The 17,049-nt window shown below is 42.4% G+C and overlaps 2 protein-coding genes across 3 annotated transcripts in view; both read left to right on the top strand.

The window, feature by feature from the left end:
* Positions 1-458: 458 nt before the first annotated feature.
* LOC139573647 (U11/U12 small nuclear ribonucleoprotein 48 kDa protein-like) lies at positions 459-4,037 on the top strand. Its single transcript, XM_071397333.1, has 9 exons — positions 459-767; positions 1,090-1,203; positions 1,477-1,537; positions 1,671-1,751; positions 2,409-2,594; positions 2,711-2,832; positions 2,932-3,035; positions 3,160-3,339; positions 3,510-4,037. The coding sequence occupies exons 1-9, from the start codon at positions 624-626 to the stop codon at positions 3,580-3,582; spliced, it is 1,065 nt and encodes a 354-aa protein (XP_071253434.1). The 5' UTR covers positions 459-623; the 3' UTR covers positions 3,583-4,037.
* A 3,035-nt stretch (positions 4,038-7,072) lies between these two features.
* Positions 7,073-17,049, top strand: part of LOC139573644 (collagen alpha-2(IX) chain-like) — a 28,944-nt gene continuing 18,967 nt past the window's right edge. The window contains exons 1-25 of one of the 2 annotated variants that reach the window (XM_071397328.1): positions 7,098-7,373; positions 9,898-9,982; positions 10,325-10,390; positions 10,495-10,628; positions 10,736-10,873; positions 11,097-11,150; positions 11,250-11,303; positions 11,542-11,595; positions 11,906-11,959; positions 12,679-12,732; positions 13,020-13,073; positions 13,301-13,354; positions 13,488-13,541; positions 13,686-13,730; positions 14,068-14,121; positions 14,222-14,275; positions 14,466-14,519; positions 15,038-15,109; positions 15,210-15,245; positions 15,574-15,618; positions 15,741-15,773; positions 16,118-16,264; positions 16,424-16,600; positions 16,696-16,786; positions 16,940-17,017. In XM_071397328.1, coding sequence (XP_071253429.1) covers positions 7,353-7,373; positions 9,898-9,982; positions 10,325-10,390; positions 10,495-10,628; positions 10,736-10,873; positions 11,097-11,150; positions 11,250-11,303; positions 11,542-11,595; positions 11,906-11,959; positions 12,679-12,732; positions 13,020-13,073; positions 13,301-13,354; positions 13,488-13,541; positions 13,686-13,730; positions 14,068-14,121; positions 14,222-14,275; positions 14,466-14,519; positions 15,038-15,109; positions 15,210-15,245; positions 15,574-15,618; positions 15,741-15,773; positions 16,118-16,264; positions 16,424-16,600; positions 16,696-16,786; positions 16,940-17,017 — 1,762 coding nt within the window. In that variant the 5' untranslated portion in view covers positions 7,098-7,352. Of the gene's footprint in view, positions 7,374-9,897; positions 9,983-10,324; positions 10,391-10,494; positions 10,629-10,735; positions 10,874-11,096; positions 11,151-11,249; positions 11,304-11,541; positions 11,596-11,905; positions 11,960-12,678; positions 12,733-13,019; positions 13,074-13,300; positions 13,355-13,487; positions 13,542-13,685; positions 13,731-14,067; positions 14,122-14,221; positions 14,276-14,465; positions 14,520-15,037; positions 15,110-15,209; positions 15,246-15,573; positions 15,619-15,740; positions 15,774-16,117; positions 16,265-16,423; positions 16,601-16,695; positions 16,787-16,939; positions 17,018-17,049 lie in introns of both variants that reach the window. The other variant, XM_071397329.1, reaches the window with a different exon arrangement.

Here is a 17,049-nt window from a genome sequence, read left to right as displayed (position 1 = left end):
CAGGTCTCACAGCCCACCAACACAACCAACTTGAGAAGATCCAACGACATGCAACCAAAATCATCATGGGCACCACCTACACCTTCTGCATGCAATGACCTGGGCTTGCAGTCCTTGGAGTCCCACCGCACCCACCACTGTAGATCCTTTGTCCAGAAGCTCGCAAAATCCCAGCAACAAATAACGTTAGCTGCCTCAGACGATAGGACATGTCAGTGTCAGATCTACCCATCGAGTCCTTCCCCCTATTCGGACTGACAGATACTACAACAGCCCAATGCCTTACTTTGTGAAGCTGTTTAACTGTAATATTGTATACTACATCTCATATGTTTTATTTGATTTACTTACTTACGTAGGCCTACGTATGCTGCAATTCAGCTTTTAGCGGCAAATGTGTACAATTCAAAACTAAACGTTACATTTATTTTTATTCTTCAATTACCACGAATGCACCTCAGTCGGGCTTACGTCATCTACATGCGTCACACTGCCTACGCTTTTAAAATGCGACAGTGGTGCTGAACAACGTTCGAAAATCTCAATATCAAATATGGGTTGGAGTAAAATGTAAGGAATCCCCTTTTAATGTAAACACAATTTAGATTTTACCTGACTATGACATGTGCGACTCACCAGAAAATCACCAGGCTCGTCTGCGAAGTTTGGAAGAGTTGACGGAGTTCACCGAGAACTGCCAGAGACAACTGAATGAGCTGTTCGAGACCCTGGGATGGAGACAGGACCAGGACAACGGCTCAGTTCAGGTAGGTCAGGAAGCTAGTTAGCTATATTTATTCAACTGCTCAGATACGATGGGTGGTTCTCCTAACCCTGAAAGCGCGGCGTTCTTTATAGGACTAGTTCACCCCATAATCAATGTTTTCATAACGTTACCTGAGCTAATATCCATATATCCATATTTAAAATGTGCACCATCTGTTGTGTATGTGTAGCTAGCTAGATATGAGGCCTCCAAATAAATGGGAAAACCCTAGATGATGGGCGATTCATTAAGTCTCTGTATACATGACATGCATGCTACAACAAGTAGAGATGAGATTATAACTTGTAAATGACCTTCCACAGGAGCCGATGGAGGTGTGCCCCTATGACCCGAACCACAGAGTGCCAAGCAGGAGCATGGAGAGACACAAAGCCACTTGCCAACTCAGCCAGATTGGATACTCCCATGAGGAACAGGTTAAAGAGCTATACAGTATCACATACTCACACACATACTCAACTGAAATATCAACTGAGCCATCAACACTTTCTGGCGTAGCTTGTCATTAGGGTAAGGAGTTTTTCCTGACCATAGGGCCAGACCTAGAAAAACTGGACCCTATAACTAGAGCGGACCAAAGTGGTGAGGTCAAATGATCAGGAAAAACTCTCCATTCTAATTGTACAACAACCTTATCTGTTATTATGTTCTTAAAAGCTTTTATAAAAAAGTAAAATTCCTTTCCCAAGGCTGAGATGTATGACCACTCTCTGTGTTATGAGAATACCAGCATTACCAGCTTCACAATGGGTGAGTGTCACACTATTCCACTGCAAAGTGAATCTCAACTTAATGTAGTAGTCAAAATTCCCTGGACTGACTCTGGGTTGGGGAAGCCCACTGCTTGTCTCACATCGTTCTTTGTGTTTTGCCTCACCTGTAGACAAACACACACAGCAACAAGTGATTATTCAAGCAAGAGCAAGTGCACCGCCAATTAGGACAGAGGGACTGTACAGCCAAAGTAAGATCTTTACACCCTTACATTAGTGTTAGGTCACTGATCAAACCCTATGCTTGTATTCATGGCCATCAGCATTAGTTCGACTCTGTGGTAGACATGCCCCACAAAATATTTATGCTTTTATTCTGGAGAAGCAATTAATGGTCATTTCACCAAAGAGCAACCAATGTTTAGATCATTTTTTACCAAGCTCGTACGTCTTCAGTGCCTTGCCCATGTCTAAAAAGGTCTCAATTAACATGCATTAATTCATTATAAACACTGCTAAATATGGTGGCTATGGTTTTTTATTTTATGATATAGTTTCTTTGAGTTTGTCATCTGTACGTGTTCTGTGTTTTGTTTTCAGTGACAGGGGTGAGTAATTACAGGAGGTTCTTCCCTCGTTCAGGCTTACTGATTACGTGCAGTATCCTTTTAATGCCATATCCTTTCAAACATGCTGCCTCTGTTGGGGGCATTACACACACACGTTTTCCCTGTACGTGTTGGGGAAAGGCCTTTACTCTTTTTTAAACCTTTCATACTGAAGGTGTGAGTGATCATCTCAATGTGTTCTTAAAAGCTTTTGAATTAAGGACTTCTCATGACTCTCTACTCTGTGTGAAACTGTTGTAGCATGTGAGTGTGTGTAAAGCCCTTTTCATTGTGCTGCAGGTGAATACTCCACAGACCCTTCAGAAGTTCCTCAGAACCAGAAGCGAGCTATCTGTGACCTTACTGTGGCAGACCGATTGGCTCTTTTTGATCACGTGACAAGAGAGGGCATCAAACAGAAGGATCAAGCTGTTGCAACCAACAATGAGGACCTTTATGTTGATTTGGTGGCCAAGCTCAAAAAGGGTAGGCCTATAAACATTAACTATTGAGATCAGTAGTGTGGTTTACGCCACTTTTCTTATGAATTGCTCCTCTAAATCCATTCCAGTGAGTCTGTTGTGTTTATTTTTGTTCTTTAGGTAACGATCAGAACGAGCACAAGTCTCACCTGGAGCTAATGGCTGAGATGAGGGACTACAAGAGACGGCGGCAGTCTTACAGAGCCAAGAACGTCCACAACACCAAGAAGTCCTACACTGAGGTGTGTGGGTGTGTGACTGTTTCAATAGAATGTTAATGGATGTACTTTACTTTGATGTGTGTGTGTTATATCTGGATATGTTTTTCATGAATCCTGCAGGTGATTCGGGAGGTGATTAATGTCCACTCTGTTGAACTGTCCAGTCAGTGGAAAGAGGAGGAGAGGAAGGAAGAGATTAGAGAGTCCAAACACGGCCCACACAGGTAATCCAACCATTGTCTTCTTACCTACATGATGGCTCATACAAAATCCAATTAGTACTGTAATACTTATTTAAGGAGCATTTAAAAAATAAAAAGTGACTCCCCTGAACCGTTTGACTCTCAGGAGAAGGTCTGAGGACAGGCGGTCTGCCTCCATAGAGTCCCGCCAATCTCACGTCAGCTCCAGGGATGGACACGTCTCCCACCACAAACGCCACCTCAGTGAAGAGCGCAGAAAAGACCCCAGCCCAGAGCAGAGCCAGGGGCGCAGCCGAGAGAAGGAGCGCAAGAAGAAGAGAAAGAGGTGAGTCAGAGAGTAGTGGATTGACTGAATATTATTGTCTCATGCATTCAAATCTGACAGTGTTTAATTGTATGAAGTCACCATCAAGGCTGGTTGCAGACATTTAGTGGTTGATGAATGCCTTGGCTGTATACATGTTTGGTGAATTGAATGTGTGTGGACATTCACAGGGATTCCTGCTCGCCGGATGAGAGACCTCATGATCGAAAGAAGAAAAAGAAGAAGAAAAAGGAAGAGAAGTGATTTTCAAGTTTAGTACTTTGGCTTGGAAAACCAGAGATCAGGTCAAGGAGCCAACCAAAGCTACGTTCCAATGTTCATAATAGCGTACCACTTAGAATGCACGCCTTTATACTAAGTGCTCAATTCATGGCTTCATACTAAGTGGTATGCATGTATAGAAATTGTAGTTTGACTCACAGACAAATCTTTCTTTGATGTAATCTAATGATGATATTTTAAAGCAACAGTGCAGCTTTAAACATTTGTCTTAAACTGAGAGGTTATTAAATGCCTGTTGTATTAGATTACAGAATGTAAATAAACTGTTAGAACACGATTCTCAGAATTCTGTTGTACATTCATAATTACCCCTGTATTTGATTCACTTCCAAAAAAAACGGTTTGATGTTTAAAGTTAAAACAGCATTGTGTTTGAACTTTGAATAGAGAATAAAAGCTTCATATGTGTACTTTAATGATCATGGTCATAATCTGTGTAAAAGCTTTTGTGTGTATGATGGCCCTTTATTTAGAAGTATTCAGAGAAAAGTCTTACTTCAGTAAGGTTACCTTTTCATTCTCACAAAAATGACTTATGTTGTTGTCACGAGAATTTTCAATCCCAATGATAACTAAACAATTATTTAAGCTTTGCCCAAACCCCGAGGTTTGTAAGACCCTGGGTTTAATAATAATTAGGCAAAGACTCAGTTTATGCAAAAGGTTGGTTCTTTATTCACGAGAACGTTCTGAAATCAAAAATGCAAACACAGTCTTTATAACACACACAAACAAGTTCAAATCTTAAGCTACGCCTTGCTCAGACAGTCAGTGTTTTTCCACTACACAGATAAATTGTTTCTTTAATCTGCAACATGTTTCATAATCTTCTGCAAGCCTAACAGTTTCTCCACTCCACAGGTGGGGACAGAATGTCCTGTAATCATTTGTAATGAATGTCCTGTAATCATCCTCTTATCATTTGTTTCACACTTGCACCCTGCTTACATACTAAAAAGGAACAAAAGGTCCTTGTTCTAATTCTGACTAAAACTACACACATCATCAGATTATAGTTTTATGATTCTAATAAATTTCATACAATTATATGGTTTCAGGGTGGAATTCTTTAGTCATTACTTTAAACATATAAATTCCATTATCAGTTGTAAAGCCACAATTGCTTTAGAATTCATGGATTACTTCCTTTTAAACAATAGAACTGCATTAACAATTGTCAGTGTCTTTCCATGTTGCGACTAGAAATGGTCCGAAATATCTACACATTTCTATCAGATATGTACAGTGGGGAGAACAAGTATTTGATACACTGCTGATTTTGCAGGTTTTCCTACTTACAAAGCATGTAGAGGTCTGTAATTTTTATCATAGGTACACTTCAACTGTGAGAGACGGAATCTAAAACAAAAATCCAGAAAATCCCATTGTATGATTTTAAAGAAATTAATTTGCATTTTATTGCATGACATAAGTATTTGATCACCTACCAACCAGTAAGAATTCCGGCTCTCACAGACCTGTTAGTTTTTCTTTAAGAAGCCTTTCTGTTCTCCACTCATTACCTGTATTAACTGCACCTGTTTGAACTCGTTACCTGTATAAAAGACACCTGTCCACACACTCAATCAAACAGACTCCAACCTCTCCACAATGGCCAAGACCAGAGAGCTGTGTAAGGACATCAGGGATAAAATTGTAGACCTGCACAAGGCTGGGATGGGCTACAGGACAATAGGCAAGCAGCTTGGTGTAAGGCAACAGCTGTTGGCGCAATTATTAGAAAATGGAAGAAGTTCAAGATGACGGTCAATCACCCTCGGTCTGGGGCTCCATGCAAGATCTCACCTCGTGGGGCATCAATGATCATGAGGAAGGTGAGGGATCAGCCCAGAACTACACGGCAGGACCTGGTCAATGACCTGAAGAGAGCTGGGACCACAGTCTCAAAGAAAACCATTAGTAACACACTACGCCGTCATGGATTAAAATCCTGCAGCGCACGCAAGGTCCCCCTGCTCAAGCCAGCGCATGTCCAGGCCCGTCTGAAGTTTGCCAATGGCCATCTGGATGATCCAGAGGAGGAATGGGAGAAGGTCATGTGGTCTGATGAGACAAAAATTGAGCTTTTTGGTCTAAACTCCACACGCCGTGTTTGGAGGAAGAAGAAGGATGAGTACAACCCCAAGAACACCATCCCAACCGTGAAGCATGGAGGTGGAAACATCATTCTTTGGGGATGCTTTTCTGCAAAGGGGACAGGACGACTGCACCGTATTGAGGGGAGGATGGATGGGGCCATGTATCGCGAGATCTTGGCCAACAACCTCCTTCCCTCAGTAAGAGCATTGAAGATGGGTCGTGGCTGGGTCTTCCAGCATGACAACGACCCTAAACACACAGCCAGGGCAACTAAGGAGTGGCTCCGTAAGAAGCATCTCAAGGTCCTGGAGTGGCCTAGCCCGTCTTCAGACCTGAACCCAATAGAAAATCTTTGGAGGGAGCTGAAAGTCCGTATTGCCCAGCGACAGCCCCGAAACCTGAAGGATCTGGAGAAGGTCTGTATGGAGGAGTGGGCCAAAATCCCTGCTGCAGTGTGTGCAAACCTGGTCAAGAACTACAGGAAACGTATGATCTCTATAATTGCAAACAAATGTTTCTGTACCAAATATTAAGTTCTGCTTTTCTGATGTATCAAATACTTATGTCATGCAATAACATGCAAATTAATTTCTTTAAAATCATACAATGGGATTTTCTGGATTTTTGTTTTAGATTCCGTCTCTCACAGTTGAAGTGTACCTATGATAAAAATTACAGACCTCTACATGCTTTGTAAGTAGGAAACACTGCCGATTTTGCAGGTTATCAAATACTTGTTCTCCCCACTGTATATTAATGTAATCATTTAGGTGTAAATGGCCCCTCCCAGGCCAACCCTATTGGTTGAGACCCCTCAGGGCAGTTTGTGCATTTCTCAGTGTACTGTATTGAATGTTGGACAGGAGTGTCCATAATTGGCACACTTTTACCAGCAGGTCAAAAGGTCAGGCCTGGGGTCAATGTGCATCTGCATTCTTTTAATGATGGGATAAAAATACTTTTCAATATCTGTCACAACACTATTCAATTGGTACTGAGGTTGATCACCTGTTAAGCCGTTACTTTAAATGGGTATTCAATTCATAATCAGAATGTCAATAGATTTTTTTTGTGAATGACTATAGATTGACCCTAACCTTAACTGTACTACTTGAACAGCTCCAAATGTCAATGTTTGAATGTTTTTAGTTATTGGGGTATTCACGACCTGCACAACTGTGTCAGTATACTGAAATGCTCACAACAAAATGGACCCTGCACTAGTCTCATTTGTTTTAAACCCTCCCTCTCTAATTCTGTATTTATCATATTCTCCTTACTCGCTCATCCCTCTCTTTTCTCTTCTGTCTGTGTCTCTGCCCCTGTGTGTATTTGGGGTTAAGGTTAGACTCAGGTATTTCTCACCCTGTCGAGGAGAAGAGGGAGCTGAGCCCGTGGCTGCCTGAGAACCTTATGGATCCCTGAGAGAGGGAGAGCAAGGGAGAGAGAGAGAGGAAGGGGGACCAGTGCTGTGAGTGGGGAGTGAGAATGCTGTAAGGAGCACAGTTCAGGGAGGAAATAAATTGGACTTTTCTGTCTTTCTTTTTTAAAAACCTGTGGACTATCCGATACGTTGAGTGAGGGTCTGGTCTCAGTGGATTAGACAGAACCAAACAGACAGAACCAGCACCATGGGAGCCCCCAGGGTGAAGGTAAGCAAGCTGAGCAGGCATCATGGTCTAAGAAGGTTTCTGGGATGTTGCTACGCCAGATTCTGGATGTGAATGCTGTGTTTGGTCCAATAGTGTAGTGTGGTTCTTGGGCCTAGGTTCTCTGGTCCGCAGGTGGTGTACTCAGTGATGCTGGATTGAGGAACCTAATCTAACTACTGGTTGTGTAATGATGCGGTAATGAGGGTTTATTTTTGGTACTGTGTGAGAGTGTATTTGACATGGACTGATTTAGCTGGTGTGTTGTGAGCATAAAGAAACCTAAATATACATTGGCGTTTAAATGAAATACTATGTGACCTATTTTCAGTATGATTAGCCTAGTGGTTCACATGCAGCCCCTAACAGTGTTTGAGTTCCCTCTGAATTAAGGGTAGTTAGGAGATAATTACTTTAGTTTGTAAGTTTCTCAGGAATGTGCCGATTTTACTTTATTTATCTTACAGAGCACTCCACTACACACAACAGCAAGTCAACCGACAAGGCTTGAAACATTGCACTTTGCAACTTTGAGAGGTGATTTTGTTGTTTGACAGTTTGGATAAATGTATGTTTTTTTTGTTAACGGTAGCTAAATATAAATGAACAATATCAAATTTGCATCAATCAAGAAGTCCAGGATCTCAGTTTACACTCTGGGTACAGATGGAAGCAGTTACATTTCTTATTTTTTGCAGCAATTCTTTGTGGATAGTGTATTACTATCCAATGAACAGTGATTATATTGGAGAATTAGTCAAAGGAAGCTTTTTCATGACTACTAACTGTTCAAATGGAAGGATTAGAGTTAGTGGAGGTGAGCAGTCTATATCCCACACAGCACCTCAGTGTCCCAGGGGGCCTGGAGGTCGGTGGTGATCACCGATTTACACCACCAGGCAGACGTATGGCGTCAACTCTACATTGCAAAGCATTCTGGGTACTTGCCCAGGTAATGTATGGAATACTCAAAATAAATTGGTTTATTTCAACAGATAGACTCAGTTATCTGCATTATCATTGAGCACCATTTGTCATGTATACACTGACATTTATTTATTGCTCAGGTGCTCTTATTCGTTGTCTTTTAATAATTTATTTAGGTCCATTATAGACTACTGCACAAGTGTTTTATTGATGTCCTCTTTGGAGTTTTGAATAAAAAGCTGGAAATGGCATGGATGAAAAGTGGTGGACTCATGCTGGACAGACAGCTGCTTGACATCACAGCAAACAGAGAAAAGGCCTTTTACCGTCTCAGAGGAGTGGGATGAAGAGAGCCTTTAGAGTACAGAGAAAGTGCCCTGGAATGTGAGAAGGGCCTGAGAACTGCTGTGGTTCACCTTGTGGTTTCACCCTAACAAAGAGCTATTTGAGCCTGTATTTCTCATCTCTATCTTGTTCAAGGTGCAGATGAGCTCTTGCCTAAATCTACAGAGCATAATACAACCCTATCACCTGGATGGCTGATCCCTGCAGAATCTCCTTCCACATCTCTCATGTCATATGACATCCAATAGGATGTCAGTTTATTGGCCCATTTTCTCTCTGGAAAATAAAAAGAAGCTACTCTATTTTTGGACATGATTTAGCCATATGGCTCAATACCAGAAATGTAGGCTTCGTGACATGTCCAGCGTGTCATTTAACAAATATTTACCAAATATTCCGGCCAACTACCCAACCACAGACCATCTTTGGTCATCTCCCCTAATAACATATAGCCTTTTCTAGTGATGGTCTGATAGGCCACCTTGCAGCCCAATTTTTATTTCAACTCCACAAACTGTTGCTTTTTGTGAATTCATTTTGAAGTAGGATACACACTCTTGCTGCTTGTCATACAGTATATACAGTTTTTTGAAAATAAAGTTAGCATTTTTCTTATTTAGCAGATTCATCATAGGCCTAGTAGGTAGGCCTAAATGTAGACATTTAGCCTACTCCAACGGTAGCCTAGGCTTACTGCAGGCCTATATGATATATGACTATAGACCTATGATCTTACAGATGTCATATTATGATTGATATGAAATCTGATGTTTGTCAAGGACTTAGTCAAATATAGACCATATGAATGTTGAATATTATTCATATATGTTACATAGCCTACAAGTGGGCAATTAATACATGTCTGGAATGCCTATACAAGAAAACAGGGGCTTGAGTTGAATGAGTTGTTTTAATGTGCGTAACCACCACCAGAGGGAGATATATCTGACATTTTAAAAGGGCCATGATAATTTGGTATAAAATGTTCTTAGTGATCCATTAGCCTTCATTAGCCTAGACGTCTACAGTCACCTAATTTTTCGTCCTCAAAACAGTTATTAAATTAAGAAGGAGTTAAAAGTGTAACGAAATAAGAGCGCCCGCAGGCTATTCATTTTGAGCTGAGAGGTCTTCCATCTTCCGACAAAGGTAGGTCTTCCAACCATTGTCTTTTGTTTATCGTTATAGTGGCGAAGAAATAGGCTACAGCCACATGTTCGTTTAACCTTGCTTTGTTTTCCCGCCTTTTCTACAGGTGTCCATTATCTCGCCGCTGCTCGTGCTCCTATTGTGCATCCTCCCCTCCCACGCGCAGGACGAGTACTCTGGTTACCACTCAGGTGAGCTGCCTGACGTGCATTGTTAGTGCCATTAGCCTTCGCGCCAATAACTACTGTTTGATGTTAGCTAATTATCCACATTTCTAGAGGTAAGCTAAAACAGTAGGCTATATCTTGATTTTATTTCAGTTGACCTAGATTGCGGTTAAAATGTATAGACCTATATTCTCATGTCACCACAATGAAAGATTTTTGATATTTGCGTACAAATATTACATTGGTTTATATATCTAATAACAGGCTATTTTGTTCTGTAAACAGACTATAATTTTACTGGGGAGGTTTTAGGCTTGTTCAATTATTGTTTCAAGCTTGTTCAATTATTGTTTTGTGTCATGTTAGGTGATGAACACACCTATGAGGGCTCCTTGGTCGACAACTATGAGCATTCAGGATACCCACAACCAGGTAATAACTACAACATAGCAAAGTCCCTCCCTCTAGTCAAAAGCCAGAATGCAAACATTTCCCTCACTTAAACCCCTCCACCGCTCCCCATTCCTCGCTGGCAGAGGAATACCCACCGGAGCCCACTCACAGTTATGAGGAGCAGCAACCCTCATCTGGATATGACCCCTATGCACCAGCCCCCACCAGTGTGAGCATGATCACAGAGGACTCCTACCCCTACACCACCACCACACAGGTGAGGGGAAGTCAAGGGGGAAAGTATGTTATGTGTAATGTTTAGTAATGGCATGTCATGTAACATTGTGTTCTGTCATGTAAGTTGATTTCATGTTATAACTGCAGGTACCATACGAGCAGGATCCCTACGAAGAGTCGCTCCAGGCCCCTGGTGGTGGGGAGGCTTCTCTGGGGGAGGAGGGGCCAACAGACTGTAACTGTGAGCCTGGAGAGCCAGGGTTCGCTGGGTTTGCAGGGCCCAAGGTAGGACGAAGGTGCAAATGTAATTTAGAACCTTATAAACAGCAAGCATCCATGTACTTTGCTGATTAATACTGATTAAATGGCATTTATATAGCCTTCACTGGGTCCTTAAGTGATTTGCATTGTATGGGGGTAACTCACCCCATCCACCACCATCCTGTGGTATCCTTCTGTTTTCTGGACTAAACAAAATATCTGTCTGTCTATCTGTCTGTCCATCTAGGGAGCCAGAGGACTGCAAGGTAAAGATGGCTTCCCTGGGGCTCAGGGACGGGAGGTGAGTGTTAATCACTGTATTATCACTATATCAAATTCATAGTGCTCATATCCTTATTGGAGTAATGCTGTTGATATTGTTCCTGTGTGTTGTGTTCAGGGGTACAAAGGATTCAAAGGAGTTCTAGGAAGAGGAGGAGACACAGGGCCTGAGGTGAGGAAGTGAAAAAAGTACAATCAAAGACCTCACCCAAATCAGCCTTAGACACTATCCAACTCCCTAAGCGAGGCTTGAACCCAGGTTGCCCAACCCCACTGCAAACAGGCTTGCCACAACCTCAAAAGAGAAACGGTATCTCCCTGGGAGGAATATTTGTAACTTAAAAAGTATGGCGTCAACATTACCCTTGAACTTAACTCAACAGCTGTATTGACCTTTGCCATCTCTACAGGGTGACTCCGGGCCTGATGGGGAGGACGGTGCCTCTGGTTTCTCTGGAGCCCAGGTAATAATAGGCCTCCAAAGGATATCACAGATGTAATGTATCTCTCTTTCATTGTTTTGCTCTGATCTGTTTCTATGCTCTGGTCTAAATTCTGCGACATGGCACAGGCAATGTAACGTTTTTCTATATTGATTATGGCCAGTAGATGGCGATCTCTTTATTATTCAGAACTGGAGAGTGGCTATGTTGTGTAGTTGAGATGAAAGGCTGAGCTTCAACAACTAGGATCGCCCTTTCTCATTCTCTCTCTTGGTCTATATTTTATTCCATTCTTTTGCACCTTGTCTCTCATTCTTTCTCTCTCCTACAGGGCTTGCCTGGTCTTCCTGGAGATCCAGGTGAGACAGGGGTGCTAGGACTGAAGGTAAAGACCCTTCCTCAAAACCAGTCCGGCATTCTACAAAATATGTATCACATCAAACAAAATCACACTTTACCTAAAAAGCCATTATAACCCCATATCAAAAACAGTGTGACCCTTCACAAAATCTTATTTGAATGTTCACTAATAACAGCCCAAGCCACCATAATGTTCATCTAAAGTTTAAACCAACAAGAAACAGCATGACATCACATAAAACCCCTGCTGTACCACCGAGAACCAATATGACGTCACATAGGACCAGTATGACATCACAGGGAACCAGTGTGACATTACAGAGATCCAGTATTGCCACGGTCACGACAACTCGGAACTCAGAAACTCTTAAAAAGGTATTGTAGAAAGATGGGGTCCAAGTTATCCACTTGGAAAATATCAGAATTGACCAACAGGAAGCTCTACGCAAAAACGTAGGTACATTTTAACTCATAGGTTCTAAGTTTCCGAGTTGTATTGAAAGACACCACAGATATGGTCAATGGAACGGTCTGCGTTTCATTGACTCCTTTACCGCATCCATCAGGTAGACCCCAAAACCTGCAAAAAGGTATGACATTACAAACCCCCACTGTTCAACAGAGACATCACAGAGTACCAGCATGGCATCATAGAATACCACTATGCCATCACAAGTATCCGCAAATTACACCCCCCAAAAATCTTAATTGACAATTTGAAGTTGTCTTCCTTATCCTCAACAGGGTGACATCGGTATGGAGGGGCCACGCGGAGGAGTGGGGGTAACGGGTGAGACTGTGAGTATTGACACAATGTAGCTGTTATGTTTTGTAGATAACCATATTTGGTTTGATAGCAGGGATTTAATTTCAATTAATCACAAAGAAACAAAGAAACAATCCATAGGTTATTATTGTGTAATTACCAATTACCGTTGGATTTTCTAAGGAAATAAACTACCTGGTCATTTCTGTAGCGTAAAATAAAGTTCTTCCTCAAATGAGTGTAAGGAAATGTGATACTAAATCCCCAGCATGTTTCAGTCTGGCCCTACTCATGTGTTTAGTTCTTTGTCTTTTTCTAGGGTCCAATTGGTGAGGCAGGGCCTGGTGGGCCTGATGGAACTGGAGGTATCAAGGTAAACATGGTGGCTACCACAACTCAGCAAATTCTCAACATGCTCAAATCAATTCTTCACTCAGCTCCTTACACAGCTCTCACTAGAAGCAATACTAAGACTTTATGATGTGAAAGCCTCAAACAGGCTATGTGATGTGATCATTTCCATTTAACATACAAACAACATACAAACTATTGTAGTTTGTTCTGGCCATGTTGAGACATATTTTTTTCCGACCTTCTCAGGGATCAACTGGAGCAGAAGGGAAACAGGGTCCTGAGGGAACAGAAGGGGAAAAGGTAGCGCCTTTCAACCTTGCTTTGTGACCATGGTTAATTAAACCAAGGTTGAATAACTCATTATTTAAAACAAATTGTATAACTTCCATTTCCTGTCTAAAATGTCTTCCATCTCATCCGTTCTCTTCCACAGGGTCAGATTGGAGCACCTGGATTCTCAGGAGACCATGGGGAGATGGGCTATAATGTAAGATGGATGTCTGTCTATCCGTCACACCATTCATCTCTCCATTTGAACCTCTTGTTTGTCCTTTTCTACCAAGACTATGCTATTCCCTACATGGAGAGAGACCATTAATCCTAACTTGCTTTTTCTTTCTGTGTTTTATAGGGGTATCCTGGAGAGCCAGGAGGCAGAGGAGAGACTGGTCACAAGGTATGTTTAGGGGGACAGGAGTTATGTTGTTTTCACAGAAAGTACTCTAGTTGCTCTCAAAAGTCATTGGCCCTTACTCTTCACAGAAACTACTCTGGTTCCCCCAAGATGTATGTGTGTTCATGGGTGTTTTCCCTAAACTGCATACTGTTATTTTCACTGAAGGTTTTGCTATTGTTGATTTTGTGAGTCATGTGGCTGTTAAACACTTTTGGCCATAACGATAGCACCTTCTCCACGTGGGAGATTAGATTGATACTGTAGTATCAATGTCTCCCTTGCTCTCTTCTCTTCCACTTTTTGTTTTCTCTGTATCTCTCTCTTTCCTCTCTCTCAGGGTGACCAAGGCCCAGGGGGCATGCCAGGCAGTGATGGGGAGCCTGGAGAGGATGTGAGTATCAGTATGATAACTACTAAATTAGTAATAAATAGATAAGGAATCTGTTGATGGGATTTCTCCTAACAAACTACATTTACTGTTTATTTTCCAGGGTCCTCTTGGAGTTCCTGGGGTGATCGGCTTTCCTGGAGAGTTTGGACAAAAGGTAAAGTGAAGGAGAATTGCATGCTGGGTATCAGGATGACATCATCACAATGGCCGTGAAATGCTTACTTACAAGCACTTAACGAGCAATGCAGTTTTAAGAAAATATTTACTAAATAAACTAAAAGCGGACATGTACTTTTAATACTTAAATGAATACTTTGTAAATAATGGCCAGTCTTCCCTCCTAGGGCGCGAGAGGGGATCATGGTGTCAGGGGACCTCCTGGGAGAGTAGGAGCTGGGGTAAGACAGGCTTTATAACCACTATATGAGGTGCTCTAATCTCAATCACATGTGCACAGTAGACTACAGATCACAATACAGACACTGTCACTTCCACATTCCTCAGTAAAGTCCCCTCAGTGTTGTTAATCAGATGTAAATGCCATGTTGCTTAAGGGTTTCGTGTGGGTGGACAGACACCCATGTGATATTGTTGACAGTCAAAACAAGGAAGGTAACAGATATGTTAGTAAAGTCCCTGAAAACATCAGATCTGTTGGTAAAGTCCCTGAAAAGGTTTCAATGCCAGTTAAAAACACAGATGGTCATTCTGGTTTTAGTTTAAAAAAACACAGCTTAACTGTCAGAGAGGTTGTGGCAAGAGTACCGTGTATCTTGCTATAAGTTTAGACAATTAAAAAGGATCTGTCATTGGAATTGAACTAAATCCCTCTTTTTGAACAAGGGTTCTCATTCTAAAGTGTGTGTGTGTGTGTGTATTTGCAGAAGTTTACCTATGTGTGTGTTTCATATTACAGGGGCCTCAAGGAGCGAGAGGAGATGCAGGAGTTCCAGGGAAACCAGGACCTAAAGGCCTGCAGGCCCAGCCTGTGTGTATATGTCATTACACAGACATTGTCATTATCACTACAGTTATCATCATTGTCTTTTGATGATTATGCAATTGTTGATTTAATGCTTTGTTTCTAGGGAGCCAAAGGGGAGACAGGACCTGATGGTGAGAAGGTAACCTTTTATTTACGTTCCCCATCACACTGCTAAATTACCAGTCAATTTCTCACAGTTAATCAAGCGCGCACACACACACACACACACACACACACACACACACACACACACACACACACACACACACACACACACACACACACACACACACACACACACACACACACACACACACACACACCAGTAAGTGAAAGTGGATGTGTATTGGTCATCTACTGTTTATGTTTGGGTCTTTCCTTTGTGACTGATAAGCTGTAATAAGCAGTCCTATCATTGCCATGGCATCTTACTGACTCATCTCATGTGCTGATTGTTCCTTCCTCAGGGCGGGGTTGGAAGAACTGGTGTGAAGGGAGAGAAAGAGGACAAGGTAAATCATATGGCAATGCCGAGGCCACGTCACTCTCACATCTATCTACTTCCTGTTTCCAGTGATGTAGTGGGTCTGTTTTTCTTCTTACCAAAAATGTTTCTGTTCCTCTTTCCAAACAGGGAAGTTTTGGAGCGCGTGGTGACAAAGGACAGGTTTGTATACTCCATTCTGTGAAAGTATGTGTTTTTTTCACCCTAACCCATTCTATGTCACATAAAAACCATAGGTTGTTCCTAGATGACAGCAGACACAACAGCACATACTGTAAAGAGTTGAGTTCCTGTTATGTCATAAGATCCTAATATAACTGTTTTAATTAGGTAGAAGTATTGATAATTAAATGATTTAATTAGGTAGAAGTATTGAGAATTAAATGATTTGATTAGGTAGAAGTATTGAGATTGAGTTTAAATCGTGACTTTTTGTGTTCAGTGACTGAACAGTGTTCCCCCTCTGTCTGTCTCTCTCCTTCCTTCCCCTCATCTCTGAATGGCAGCAAGGGGAGAGAGGTACCATCGGCCCTGATGGCATTGTTGGACGAAATGGACCCCCCGGCATCCCAGGCTCCAGAGGAGAGCCAGGTCCAGGCGGTGACCTGGGCGTCAAAGGTGGCTCTGGACCTAAAGGAGTGCCAGGTGCCCCTGTGCGTATCAGGAGCCAACTCCAGTCTGCCTGGAGGAAGGGTCTCCCCTTTATTTTACATTGACCCATATCTAGCAAGAACGTTTGCTGACTGATTGATTGATCGATTATTTACTTGCTTGGTTGATTGATTGATTGATTGCCAGCTTTTTGACCTCAGGGCCCTGGGCTGACAGATGAGCAGGTATTGCAGCTGTGTAAAGGAGTGGTGACAGCCCAGATCTCCCAGTATGCAGCTTCCATCCGGGCCAAGTGTTCCCAAGGCTGCCCCATCAACAACCGCACACTTATTGGGCCGCCCGGAACCAGGGGACCAACTGGAGAATCAGGCAAACCCGTGAGTCACACATCCCCCAAACCAACCCCTATCTACTAAGGAAGGCCTTTAGTCCAAATTATGATAAGTTCTGTTGACCTCTCGCTCTCTCTCAGGGTAAAGCGGGCAAAGCTGGAGTCAAAGGAAGCAGGGGCATCCAAGGGGACACAGGAGTGGATGGTCAGAAGGGGGCAGAGGGTGAAAGAGGTATGTAATCCAAATGTCTTATTTCAACCAAACTTGATTCCAGGTAAACTAAACCCTGATCAGTAAGGCTCATTTCAAGTGAAAATTAGTGAAGCTCCTTTGTAGTGGCATAGCTTCAGAGTTCACCCCCAAGCTCTCTGTTCTACTCCACAGGAACAAAAGGTCTGAAAGGAAAGGGGGGTGAGCCTGGTAAAGGTCTGCCAGGACACGATGGGCATCAAGGCCTCAGAGGTAGGACACTGTTTCCACTGGTGTGAAACTCT

The sequence above is a fragment of the Salvelinus alpinus genome, chromosome 4 (genome assembly GCF_045679555.1).
Source record: "Salvelinus alpinus chromosome 4, SLU_Salpinus.1, whole genome shotgun sequence".
Classification (NCBI taxonomy): domain Eukaryota; kingdom Metazoa; phylum Chordata; class Actinopteri; order Salmoniformes; family Salmonidae; genus Salvelinus; species Salvelinus alpinus.
This window is presented reverse-complemented; position numbering and strand designations above follow the sequence as displayed.